General features: G+C 40.9%; 1 protein-coding gene across 1 annotated transcript in view; it reads right to left on the reverse strand.

Moving 5' to 3' along the window:
* Positions 1 to 7,338: 7,338 nt before the first annotated feature.
* The window catches only part of CUL4B (cullin 4B), a 30,139-nt gene continuing 23,106 nt past the window's right edge, over positions 7,339 to 14,371 (reverse strand). The window contains exons 18-21 of the mRNA XM_090059281.1: positions 13,681 to 13,786; positions 13,431 to 13,603; positions 12,403 to 12,555; positions 7,339 to 11,119 (exon numbers count right to left, since the gene is read on the reverse strand). Coding sequence (XP_089915407.1) covers positions 11,024 to 11,119; positions 12,403 to 12,555; positions 13,431 to 13,603; positions 13,681 to 13,786 — 528 coding nt within the window. The 3' untranslated portion in view covers positions 7,339 to 11,023. The remainder of the gene's footprint in view (positions 11,120 to 12,402; positions 12,556 to 13,430; positions 13,604 to 13,680; positions 13,787 to 14,371) is intronic.

The raw sequence follows: 14,371 nt of genomic DNA on the forward strand, positions 1-14,371 counted from the left end.
CAAAGCTTGTCGGCTGATGTCGGGCTTCCCTGGGAACTGCTGCTGCAGATCAGAGGAGCTGCTGGGCCCTGGATCTGCAAACTGGGAACCTGTTTTTCCCGGGGTCTCCGTGCGCTCGTTGTGCTAGGCTGTGCAGAGAGATAGATGCCTGAGTTGAATGGAGAGGAGATAAGAGTCCAAGTGTGGAGAGAGAAAGGACTAGAAGATTTTGAACCATGGAGGTTACTGAAGGGGGGGACAAGCAGCTTGAATGCAGTGCAATGAGGGGAGCCAATGGGCAGATTCAGAAAGGCAGAACAATGATGATGGTGCTACTTACAGACCATCCCAAGGTTTTGTTTCTTTGGGCCTAAGGGCTGTTGAGTAATACTCTAGTATTAATAACGACTGTCAAATTATATCTGTAATACTAACTGTTATGTTTGATGATTGCTTGTACTGCTGTATTGTTTTAAAGAGCAGCCCAACAGTTAGCCTGATCCTGCTGGCCCTTCGAGCAGAGGACTCGCTTGAGTTTTTTGGCGGCCATTTCATGCACGCCGCACTGGCAGGATTAGGCATCTCCGTCTAGGTCCCAGCTCCCCATTACAGTGCTGGGCCTCTGCAGGCTGGCTTGTGGAAACGTAAGGACAGGTTCTGCTTTTCTGGAAGTGGGTTTGAACACAACTAAAGTCAATAAAGTTACATTGACTTAATTCAGGGCTGAATTTGGCTCCAGTTTTCAGGGTCCTCATCCTTCAGCTACCTTGCATGTTATGGTGAGTTCTGTAAAAGAGAACCAGATGATAACTCCATGCTGGCAATTTTCTTCCAGTTCAACACCTCTAGTTAGTTTGGGCCAACAGCAGAAGCACAGCTAGCAAGCAGGTGCGTAGTCTGCATGACAGGTTTTCCAGTACTGTAGTTCCTGAAGCAGTGATTATAGCCGTACCAGTAGTTCCTAAACCAGGGTGCTGTAGCACTCCGGGGTGCCTTGAGCTTCTTTCAAGAGTGCCGTGAGGCACCATCAAATGTTAGCATTGTTAAGTTTACAACCACGATTCACAAGAGAAACCCAGAGACTTCAAATAGAAAGCCCTTGTTCTGGACTTTCAGAGTTCTTTGCGACAGAAAAAAACATGCTCTATTTATTTTCTATAGGCGAAAAAAAGGGTGAAAACTAAGAGCTGACACTTTCCACATGGTGCCTTGAGTCTATCCGGAGATGCCGCAAGTTTAAACAGGTTGAGAACCACTGTCCTAAAGGCTTTCCTCCCCTCTTATAATGAGCTTTAAAAATAAAGGGGCAAAATAAACCCTCTCTCCTGTACCAAAATCTGTCTAATTCTTTCTGGCAAGAATTTTTTTGGTTGCCACCCATTTACACAATTTATCCTGAAAGGTGCTAAACTTCCTCAACTCCCTGTAAAGGGGGTAGGTCTTGTGTACTCAGGAACTTCTAAGGAACCAACCTCTGATATATAGATATATATCTATATCTATATATATTGCTGTGGTACTGGTTTCAGCTGTGCTTGATCCTGAAATGCTAGAGTCATGTGGCTGATTGCCATTAATGGTGGACCCGAGTGATCTGTGGTGCGATGTATTAAAACAGCATGTCAGCTAGGGAGAGATTTGAACTAGAGGATGAATGAAGTTTAATGAATTATTCCCCACTGTGAGTGCATGAACTGAACTGAAGGAACGGGGTATTTCTGTGGTGCATTGCCATTTTTACTTCATGCTAGACTGAGTTTGATATTGGTAGTGTTAAGGAAAGGGGGAGTGGAGCACTTTACAGATCTCTGCGGCAAGATTCCTATCTGGCTTCAGATCAGCCAGGGGATTAAGCTTGCCTAACTTTAAGTACACAGGTAGTCCTGTTGACCTCCAGTGAAATCACATGCTTCAAAAGGTAGGGCCCCACCCTTAGGTAATTAGAGGTGGGCAGACAAATAGGGCTTGCATTCTGATTATTTTTGCACACTGAAATTTAAAGATGCGCTGGGTCAGAGAAGGGAATATCATGATGGATCCAGAGGCTTTGGTGTTTTTGCCCAAATGTTCACAATAGCAGGGGCATATTTCCAGTCTTTGGTCTTGTAACATACAAATTGCCAAATAGAGAAGGGGAGGTGATAACATACCTGACAGGTCGTTGTTATATTTAGTCTGTTTGTTCATATCTGCAGACATTTTCTTTAGTAAAACCTCCTTTTAGGGAAAACTATGGCCTGCCTTTCACAGCTCACACCATGGCAAGAACCAGTGCAATCCTGCTTTAGGAGGTAGTAAAAATTCAGAAGCGTGGGGCACGAGTCTACGCCCTATAGGGGACACACTTGGGCATGACAGATCCACGTTAACAGGAGCGTGTTCACCACTAGCCCTGTCTCACCCTAGACCGTGATCTGGTTAGCTGGACTGCACTGGAGTAAGGATTTGGACAGCTGCTTAATGAGAATCCCGGCCTGTCCAGCAGGGTGTCACTGCTAATAGGATCCTGATGGCTGCGAAAGCATCAGCCGGTTCGGATTAGCACAGGAATGGATCTTGGTAGCTTGCAGCTGCTCTTCCGGAGTCTGTAAAACAATCTCTTGCCATCCCAAATGAGTAACGCACGGGATGGAAGACTGCTGACGGCAGCGGGCTGGTGTTCCTGAAAGGCAGGCTTCTGGAAGAAGCGGAGACGGAAAACCAAACAATTACATACAGCTGCTTAGTGAAAGTGCTGAGTCAAGACTCTGGCAGTCACGTGAAGCATTTTTATTATGGGAGAAGAAAAAAAAAACCAAACTTCTGCTTTAACTTAAAGGGCAGGTAGATCCGGTTGCAGAAGAGGCAGAGCAAACAAAACTTCCACCTAAGGGGCTTTGCAACATGGTGTTCCCAAACAGCTGAGGAAACCTTCCCTCTGCTGATGAGAGGGGAAGAAGGGTGGGGTGAAGAAGGGAGTATTTCATCACTGGGAGCTAAATCAGTGCAACTTGATTTAATTACTTGCTAGACTCTTCCAGCAGCAACAGCAACACGTTATCAGGTTTTCCTGTGGCACTAGCCTCCCGGCATTTATAAGTCATTGTGCTTTACACCACCAGTTTCCAAAGAAGCCTTGTCTGGAGAGAGCGTGCTGTAATGTGGCTAGTACTCAGCCAGTCGGGGTGAAATGGTTCCAGGCTGAGACTTCACCAAATTTCTTACAGAGACAGTCAGTAGTGAAAGCTTGCAAGTTTTGCAAGAGCAACTGACAGCTTAGTAGAGTTTGGGAGCTATTAAATACAAGGGTGAAAGTGGCAGTGCTAACATTTTAATTAATTACTTATTGATGTCTATAGTGTTCTCCTGTGGAAGCTCCAGTTCTGGAGCTAAGTGTGCACTGATCCCAGAGAACGAGTTGTTCCCGGAAGCCTCTGCGTTTGTACGTCAGCCACCTCCTGCTTCCAAGGTGGAAGAACAATCTGGGTTGTCCGTATACTTTTTAGAGGACTGCAATTTAAACAGAAAGTCAAACCTCCGAGCTCTTTGGAGATTCCTAGTGATGTCCAATAATCCAGTCTATGTACTAGGTCCTCTGCGGCATTCAGTATATAGGCATCTTATAATGAGACAGATTTTCTCTCTACCATTTACCCACAACACAGGGAAAGTATTTCCTCTTGGTGGATGGTCAGTTAAATAAGTTGCCCAATGTCACAAAGTGTGAGTGAGCAAGCAAGGAATTCAGCTGATTTCTTCCAGATCCCACTGCCTTCATTTCTCTTGTCCATTGCTCAGCCACCTGTCTCATCTTACAGGACACCATACCTGTGTAACTTGGGCATGTGTAAGTAGTACCCATTTTGGGGTGTAAATAGTGCCCATTTTTGAACAGGCAAGTGAAATAAAGGTCTCATTATTGTCAATCATAGAAAATGAGGGTAGGAAGTCACATCTAGTCCAACCAGCCCTACTAAATCATCCCAGCCAGAGCTTTGTTTTGAAAACCTCTAAGGATGGAGCTTCCACCACCTCTCTGGGTAACCCATTTCAGTGTTTTACTACTGTCCTAGTGAGAATTTTTCCCCTAATATCCAACTTAACTTCCCCTGCTGCAACTTGAGACCGTTGGCTCCTTCTTCTGTCATCTGCCACCGCTGAGAATAGCCTAGCCCCATCCTCATTCGAGCCCCGCTTCAGGTAGTTGCAGACTGCTATTAAGTCTTCTCTCAGTCTCCACTTCTCTAGACTAAATAAGACCAGTTCCCCTCCCCCCCCACCATCTTTCTTTATATTATAAGTCATGGCCCCTAGCCCCCTCCCCATTTTTGTTGCCCTCAGTGTAAAAGCTGCTGGGGAGCAGGGAAGGGGATGGGCTTGGAAGGCAAAAGCCTCAATTGAACATCTGGCTTCCCACCACGAAGTGTGGACTTGAAAAAATGAGAAGAAAGATATACACTGACCCAGATTTGGGGAACCAAGGAGGGGCAGCTTTTGGGGTTACATGATTTTCTGTTCCTGGAAAACAGCTCCAGGAAGAGGGGCAAGGAAAAGGGCACATAGTATTTTGCAGGAGTTGGCTAAACCCTTCAGCAAAAAATCCGGGGGGTGTGAAAGGAACTGGGAGAACCATTCCACTGCATTCATTCATTGAGGTTCCTGCTTGGAGATGGCTCAAAGGGTCCTCTCAGAACAAGAACAGCACAGAGAGCATTTAATTAAATCAAATTGGTGCCTATCTGCTGCCTTGTTTACACGTCCTCATACCATCCATGATAAATAATGCTTCCATGCAGGGCACATGTAGCGTACAGCTTGTTATAGGTACAGGTAAACAGCTCTGCTTGATTGCCTGGTGGTTTTTCTTGGCAGATCGGTATCTGTCAGAAAAAGCTGTTTGTTGACCTTGATCTTTGCTTGCCACTGTTTCCATTCTGGAGCTATTCATGATTACTTCACTCATCCCAAAGGGCTTTTATGTTCTGCACAGTACTAATGACACCAGTATGCTAGTGTGCTTCATTGCATGCAAGCCTTCTAGAAGGCAGATTGTTTTCAGATGAAGGTCTGAAGTTGAGGGAAAGCAACATGAAGCCAGAAAGCAAGACTCCAACTCTAAGTCATCTTACAGAGCTCACACCGCAGGGCAGAATTGCAGCTCCCACGCAGGGCTGCTGACTTCTCCCACTTCCATAACCTCAGTTCTCAAAGAAATGGATATCTGTTTTTCCTACTATGTCAGTCACTAAAATTACTCTTGCTTTTACTCTCTGCCCTCTGCTTGAAATGATTGTTTTTGTCCCTTTTTAGCCTGGTCTGTTTGGCTTTTTATAAGCACAAAGCAGAATAGCACTTGGTCCTCTTTATGCTGTTAGTGATGCTCTTTTGTTAAGATAAGCTAAAATTGTTCCTCTGCTAGTATGGCATTTTGGCTAGCAAAGCTAGATCAGAAACCTACTTAACTTGATTGTGTTTACTGACAGGGTGAAGGGAAATCTCTATTACTGCACTGAATAACACTGACAGTAAATTTGACCTGGTTTAAGAATCCAGCGTTTTCCTAAAACAGAGTTTCTTTTAAAACTCTTCACCTGCTACTAGGTAGCACTGAAATAATTTTGTAGTCTTGTCCAGTGGAGTCCAGTGCTGTAAGGAGAAGGGAATGATAGAAAACCGACTTTTCACATTTAACAGACATCAAGTCCTTTCTGTAGTACCTGCTACTGTGGTATCACGTTATCATGGTATAAAATGTCCTCTTGTAGGTCTGCTGCAATAAAAACAAGTCAGGAGCTTGGCTTGTAGCTACGCTCTGTTCAAGACTGCTTCAAGTGTGACCTTTACACTTGACCCCACATATGCTCAGTGGAGAACTTTGCTCTGGGACATGCTTTTCACATAGTAGTGGAACGGAGATCTCTTCTCTTTACTTTGAAAAGCCGTAACTATGTGGTTGCAGCCCTCTGTACACTTTGATCCTGCAGAAGTTGGAGAGGCCATTTTTGTGGCTAGGAACCAAGAACAGGGGAACAGCCTGGAAAAGAAGCCAGTGAAGAGTTTGGTAGAATGATTGCTACTCCCTCCCACCCCAATGGCCCAGAACTTTAAATGTCCTCTATGTAGTATACCAAAGTCTTGCTGAGTGGCAAGGCCCAAAGGCCAGGAGAAATCCCATCCTCCTGCCTGCAGATGATCAGCCCCTGCTTCTCTCCCCAGGCTGATGCTATTTCTGCCTTTTACTAAACACCTCACTGCACCATCCAGTTCCTCTCCCACTAACCCCACCACAGAAATTCAGTTTCAGTTTTTAAACGCAATATAGTCCTACCTCTCCACACTTACTTTTTAAAAAAACAATCCAGTTCTAATCTGCACTAGATTTAGTGCCAAGTTTGGTCTGTTGTTAACTTATTAAACTGACACCTCTGTTAGCAGGGCAAGGTATTACATATACTGAGTTATGTGATAATAATTGACATTGCGTTGTGGCATAAGCCTCAAAGTTCTCCTGCCATCTGCAACATTTTAAAAATATTCTGAATCTCTCCAGGAACAGGAAAAGTTTAAGAAAGGAGTTTATGTTCAAACATATCCAACTTCTTCCTTTTTTAGGAATGCAATTTTAAAATTCAAAATGTTAATATACATAAAGTTCTCTTCCCTGTGCTGTAATGTGGCAACATTAAAAGAGATATTTTAAAATAGTAAGACTAGGGGAAGCACAGGACAGAGACTAGAAAGCACTGTACATAAAGAGCTTCTTTTCCTTTTAAAGAACTCAGCAGTTTGATCAGTCAAGCTCAGCCTTCCAGTAGTACACACTATGCCTCATTGAAGAATTAGCATTTGCTTCAAGCCAGAAGCTTCCAGCCTTCCGTTAAATACTGAAAACAAATTGCCCACCGCTTTTTGTTAAAACAATTAAAAAAAACCAAAACACACCAAACCCAACCCCATCCTAACTCTTGGAAGTAGTCCCACTGCCTTCAGTGGGACTCCTTTGAGAGGAAGGCCTTTCAGAAACGTCTGTGCAGACACAAAAAAGTCCTACATTTGTACATTTAATCTTCAGGTAGCAGCTAGTATAACAGATGCTAAGATGTCTCAATCTCACACTATTGTACAAAGAGAAGAGATTTTCTAAGAGGTAATAGGTCTGGACAAATATAATTGAAGCGTGTATTTAAGAATGAGTCACTCAAGAAAGCATGGTGACAGAACAAAAAACTATTTACTACTGAATCTAAGAATGGACAAGTAGTAGGAAAATGACTTTTTTGCCATTGAAATGTAACCCAGACATTGAGGAGGAAAAAAAGTGGATGCTAGCAGACCCAGGATACAAAAAGTTGGATAAAAAAAGGCATTCCACACAAACAATTTATCAACACAAAACTGTTTAATATTTATTAAATGACACAAAATACCTAGGTAACAGACTCACTCTTTGAAAGGACATGTATTTACATTATTTACCAACTTAAGAAAGACTCTCTGTACCCATTTCAGACTTGTTATGAAACATTAAAAAGGTTTCGCTTTTTGCATTAAAGGACGCAATGCTGACACATGCCCTGTTTGCAAGTCTGCATAACTATAATTTCTGATGCAGTGAAAACTATAATTTGATGCAATTTTATATTCTAGTAGCCGAGTGAAGAGGCTTCTTAAAAGTAACAGGGTTAGTTTTTTTTTCCCCCACTCCAGACATACTTCTGAAGAATTGTTATACAAAAATTATATTACATTTTTGAATGCTGCTGTACTCTTACAACTTTAGTGTAACTTTTCAAAGAAAATACTCTTCCTATTATATGAAATCACTAAAAAAACAAAGTGGCATTTGAACAATTTTTAGATGCACAAATAAAACATTGTTTAAAAGAAAGCATTAGGGCAAAACGATATGTTTAGGAAAATGAAAGATACTGTGACTGAGAAATGAGCAGAGACCAAAATATAAACCACAGCTAAAGCAACTTAAAAATTTGCTAGGTTTCTTTCATCTTTGTTATTAACTATATTTACTTTGGCACCTTTGTGTGAACTATAGAACAAAACAATGTTTACAACACTTCCGCAATTACAGCATTTAAACAAAATGGTCACTTTCTTTCAAACCAGCCAAGACAAAAAATAGTCCATTTATGGGTATAAAGATTAAAAAACCTAAAATATATATTTCTAAGAATAAACTGCAATTTCTTATTAACAAGGCTGCTATAAACTGCATGCAAGAGTGAAGATTTAAAATGTATGGGCAAACAGACACCTCGTGTTGTAGCCGAATGAGTTGTGGTCCAAGCCAATTGAAAAAAAATTATATATATATATATATGGCTCAATAGGCAGGCACATGATCCCAGCAAGAAGTTGCAGAGTTTAACAGCTGGATACTCATCTTGGCTGCCGCTCTGTCATTAACCAGGAAAGAAAGACCTTGGCAGAAATTCACAAGTTGTTTCTTCATCCCACAAGTCTTTTCTAAACAAGGGCTTGGTTTTCCCTGCTCTTCTCAAGCATCTGGTCTGTTCAGTGTCCTCACAGGCCCTTCATTGGGCAGCTTTTATAGTAGGATTGTCAATGAAACAAAAACATTGCCTCCATTTCGACATCAGAACTTTGTATCTATCTAAATGACAACTAAAAGACATGAGTTTTCTATATAATAACGTCGGAATTCAACTCACTGAAATAAATAGGATGTTAAAACCAAAAACAAAAAGACACTTTGTAAACGTTGTGGTCAGCTGAATTTCAACATCTAATGGGGGATTCTATCAAAATCTGTCATTTTTGTACATATACGCAATTTAATTCCAACCAAGATCACAACAATCTGGAGCTGGAACGGTCAAGTATTTTGATTTCCATCTCCTTTTCTCAAAATAAAAATGTAATCAGTTACCAAAAATACTTCTTTGAGCAAATTTCATTGAAAACACACACACACACACACACACACACACACACACAAAATGCAGAGCCATCACACAGATGGGGAAGAGAGACATGATACAGAACCAATGTAGAAAGAACAGTTTAAAAAAGGAACATAGAAAAAGCATTATTTATTTTCCTTGCTCTTTCTCCCCAGTGGTTTCCTATATCCAAGTGAAAGCTTGCCTCCCTGGGCAGAAGCAGCCTTCCAGCATCTTAAACACACCTCCCTATTGCAAATGCTGGGCCTTGTGAAGAAGACAAGGGTGGCTCTAACAGTGGAGTAGTCAAATGCCTGAACTTATGGACAAGAGACTGATTCCTGATGCAGTTCATACGGAAAACTAGACATTTTACTGAAAATGTCGATGTTGAGAGAGAGAGAGAGAGAGAGAGAGAGAGAGAGAGAGAGATCGGGAATAAGCAGTGCTTTATTTCCGGGCGGGGGGGTGGGGAGCTGCTTTGTTTGTCAAGGGAACATTTCATGTAAAACCAGCTAGAGGGAAAAAAAAACATGGAGGTAGTTCAGGACCAAGAAAGACAATCTTTAGGAAGGAGATGTTCCAGATATGACATATACACACACACGCAGAGTGCAGAGTCGGGGGATGAAACAACAGAACACAAAACATTAAGCAAGTGCTATTCAGGACACGCATTTAAAAAGAAAGTAGTCATTGCTCCCAAGCGAGTGCGACGCTGCATTTTTTTTTTCCAAACAAACTTTGTCTTGCTTTCTAGAACTATGTGGCATTCCCCAGGGCTACCCAGGCTTGCAAGATCATTTTGCCCTGCAGCATGACAGGACTGGGTCTGAAACTTGGCTGGGTGAGGCAGGGAGGAGAAGCTGCTCTATGCCTATAGAAACCAAGAGGTTCTCTGTCCAACCCTTCTGACATTTCCCCCCTCCAACATCAATATATTCCTGGCACACATTACTGATGAGGTTTGTTGTTGTAAATGCTCTGAATTCAAGCAATGTATTCTCTCACACTTCAAGAAGAATGCTCTTGCCATCTAAGAAAACAGGTCATAGATGCCTCAAAGCAGCATTTCACTATCTTTCTCCATGAGAGGTAGGCTTCTGGATTCAAGGAGGCCTGCTGTTGTCGAGGACCGAGTTCTTAAAGCCTTAGCTTGGCTTGTAACAAAGGGTGGGTCTAGATCGGTTGCCTTGGGCTTAATTTAAGCCGCATAGAATATTGCAAAGACAAATGAATGTTAAAATCCATCCGTTTTTGTTTATACAGCAATTTCACAAAAAACCTGTGGTTTTTCCTCCCCGACTTCAAAAATCTTTTTCTGCTAAGCACTTCTTCATAGAATGCCTTGTGCACAACCAGTAAAACGCTTTTTCCCTGTTGTAGCTGTTTTATGCTAAAGTTTCAAAAGGTAAACACTGAATTTTGAGGGAAAGCCACATAAATACAAATCTAAACCCGCCGATTAAGTTTTTGCTGCAACAGCTGTTTAAGGAATGATTAAACACTCACATACACACACTCCAAGCCTTACAGTAAATTTTATATTGGTATAATTTCTTTTATATTTCCCCCCAATTTTAACAGATAATGTTTTTGAATAGAAAAGTCAGTAAAGCGTGACTTAATGCCCTCCCTCCCCCTGGGGAAAAAACCCAATACAAGTAACGACCAAACCAATGGTGGTGCGGCCAACTGAAATACACCCAGCAGTCTGTACAGAAAATTGAAAAGTTGCATGCAGTTTAAGCATTGTAAAGGCTATTTTCTTGTGTTAATTAAACCTTCTGCTTCATAGTTTAAATGTGTAAAGGAACATTTGCCTTATACCAAGGGACTCCTCTTCAGACCCAGAGACAAATGGAATCACGAAGACCAAGTACTTTCTTACAGCTTTCTGCACATCTTACTACATAACATGCAAAGAGTTCAACAGCATTCTTCTTAAAATGTAAATAAGTACTCTTTAAATGGGCATGTTAACCACTGAGAAAGTCCACTCTACTATACTTTTCCATTACACTGCTTTCATTCCGTCATCGGTAGTATAAAAAGTCAATTAATGGGGTCAACAGGCTAGTTTATCCACTGGCAATTGAGTATGACACCAAGTGTGCAGAAAAACAAAAAAGGCCAACATATGTTTATGCAATATAGTTGTACTGGTTTGGGTTCTCTTTGTCTCTTTCCATGTAGTCCCTGTCAATTAAGGATTCTATTCTCTTCTTAAGGTCAGCAGGCTGTAAAACACAAATATCAGTATTACTGTTTTTTGAAGCTATTCCAACCGACTCTGCATATTTCCACTTATTTTAAACTGCGACGTAGCAACACTTTTCAAATGAATAGCCTGTTTCCATTACTGACATACCACTGAAAATGCTCCAAGTTTAGGAAGTCAGATCCAGAATTTATTTTACTAAGGAAGATGGCTACAGACTTCACGTGCCACCTTCACAAAGACCAGTCTTTTATAGCAGGAGAGGTGGATAAACTTGTAATCTGGCAAATTGAGTGCCCACATAAAAACTTGAATTCAGGCACACATGAACATTATTGTATAGGTGCATCTTTTAAATCACATTACCTTGAGAAATACATAAGTGAATCATGTCAAGGCATTTTGTTTAAAGTCTCATACAAATTAGTCACATGAAGGTAAAGTGTCAGGGTGTGTGTGCCTGCATGCGCAAGACAAGGTAGAGTGAGAGCATTTAATTTAACTATTATATCTGTGCATGCCTTGCTGTATGCAGCTTGTGTAAATTACCTGCAAGCTGGTGCAGAGAATTATAATTTGCATTGTCAAGAAATGCCAAAGGATAAGATGTCACTATATTTTATACTGCATATTCTGAATTTCCAGTGTTCTCTAATGCAGGAACTGCAGAGGTGGCTGAAGCACAAACAAAAAGAATCATCTCTTTATTTGTAGCACAAGCTCCAATTCAGTATGGAATATCTCTCAGTCTGCATACATTGAGTGTGCACCTCCTAGTTCTTATTTGTGACACGTGCCTTTAAATGTGTTGGGGAAAATTTCAAATTTTTACAAAGTGATAGCCAGGATTATGTGTCCAAAAAAAATGTGGATTACACAGTTGTTTCCTTTTTTTAAATGAGAAGCATCAGCCAAGAAAACTGGAAAGCAGGCCCAATTATGCAGTTCTACACAAGCTGTTCCTAAGTGTTTATGATCAGATGAAAAAGCCCAAAACCCAAGTTTTCAAAGAGAAAGCTGTTTATGCTCATAACCAACATGACCACGAAGTTTGTCCAGCTCTAAAAATCTTCATTAACCTAATGCATCATCTTATAGCTTGACTAAAAGCCTCATTTGGTCTGTTTACCTCCATGAACAAGCGACTGCAACTGGCATATCAAATAATTTCTAGAAATGAATGTTTTGCCTTTCAAATTAGGGTGCTGCAATAGATGTAAAAGTCAGTTTTGGACAGCTGTCAAATACCAATGAGGGGATAGGGACCTTTTCTTGCATAACAAAAAGGAGCCTGTAGTTTACCTTTACGGGGAATTTAAGCTGGTTGTACACCTCTGACACAAGCAAGTTGTGACTGAGCGTCTTGCGCATCTTCATGATTCGTACAATTGCAGCGTCAATCTGGTACTGCCGGTCCTGAAATACTCTCTCTGTAGTGCTTGCCTGTTCTTCTACCTGGATGATTGGTTTAAAAAGAAAAACTTTAAAAAGAGTACGCTACACCAGTCACAATAAATTATTATTATGCTGTCTGCACAGCAGGTAGCACCACAGTACCTTCAGCAGTCATACTTCATATATTTTGACAGTATGCTTTTAAGGCTAGGGACAGACATTACTTATCACCCAGTATAAGTGATTGAAAATTGATTCAGATCCATAACAACAGAAGTTCAGTGCATACAAACCACTTTAAAAATGCCCGAAACCAGTTTAAGATAAAGTCTGATACCGCAACCACCCAGGCTACCTGATTTAGGTTAAATTGGTTTACTAAACTTCTGTGCCAGATTTCCCCCATATTCAAGTTAATGCACAGTCCCCCAACATCCCAGGATGCTTTGCACCTTCCCTGCAAACACCCCACCCCCCAAGAAAAATTCATCTGGAGAATTCCAATAGTTTATTATGGAGATGAGCAGCAATCCAAAGTAAACTGCAAGCCATAATATTGATAATCACATGTCAGTAAGATGCTTAATTCTCGCCTGTTCTCATACAATTTAATCCATATCGTCTTGCATATTATTTTTCATTTAGTAAAGTTTCAGATTACAAAGGTCACAACAGTATTTATTGTTTGGCTCTTTCAGGATTCCTGGAAAATGAATAGATCATCAGGTATGATTAATAGGATAGCTGCACCGAGAGCTGGATTAATGTGCCAGCTCAGACTAAAGTTTGCTCTGCCATTCAAGACCTGCATCTTTTACACAGATAACTGAATATATACATTTGACGCTGGACAAAGGAAAAAAGTCTTCTGTATAGGCAAAAAAGGACCAACTGAAGACGTGAAAACAGGACAACCATTGAGAAAAATAACATACTGTTTCTTTCATCTGGATTTGATTGATCTTTATCCTGAAGAGCTTGTGTCTGAAGTCATCATTGCATGTGAATTTATCACCATCTTCCACATCTTTGCCTTTAGGGCTTTTAGTTAGTACTCTAGCTTTGCCGCAGGCTAACGACTGGAGTGTCCTTCTTAACTCTCCATCCTCTGAAGCAGAAAAGAGTTGTTTAGTATTCTTAGTCAGTAGCATTTAGAAGTCTTCATTAGCTGCTTTCAATACTGACCTATTCCAGTAGCTTGCTTTATCTCCTCTAAACTGAACTCCTCTCCTTCATTAAACATAAGCAGCACCAGTGTCTGGAACAGAGAAACTTGCAGCTCTTTTTTGCCCTGTCAAGAAGAAATGATCAGATATTACTACGGAGGTATTCTTGAAAAAGAGACAATGCTAATTTAAATTCATAGCAATGACCAGGTTTACAAAGAAAAAAATACCCATTATATTCACCTGAGGAGTCCGAAAGGGCAAAAATTACTTACCACGGTAGATTAACAGTGACACGTGGGAAGTTATACATCAGAGTTCTAGACTACTATGTTAATTGACAAAACTGATCTGCATTTTAACATCTCACACAGATGTGAATAAAAATCAGTACAAATATCCCAACCCCATTGGGTGCTATGAGCTTGGATTGGAGAGGTCCTAAACAAAATACAAACCAAATGCCAGTTTAAACAGAAACAGTAATAAGAGTTATAGGAGCCGTGGAACCATAAGAACATTACAATTTTCGTTTATCTTTTGGGCAATTTTCTGGAAATAGGACTGAAAGACATTTCTAGCTCAAGTGTCTAGACAAAATATTTTGTCTTCAATTGTATTGGGATGGAAAAAGAAATGAAACACTCAAGGAAAAGCAGCTGGGAAATGCATTATAACAGATTTCTAAGGAGATTCTGGAAATGTCAAAA

The sequence above is a fragment of the Crocodylus siamensis genome, chromosome 8 (assembly GCF_052110815.1).
Source record: "Crocodylus siamensis isolate JL-2025a chromosome 8, ASM5211081v1, whole genome shotgun sequence".
NCBI lineage: Eukaryota > Metazoa > Chordata > Crocodylia > Crocodylidae > Crocodylus > Crocodylus siamensis.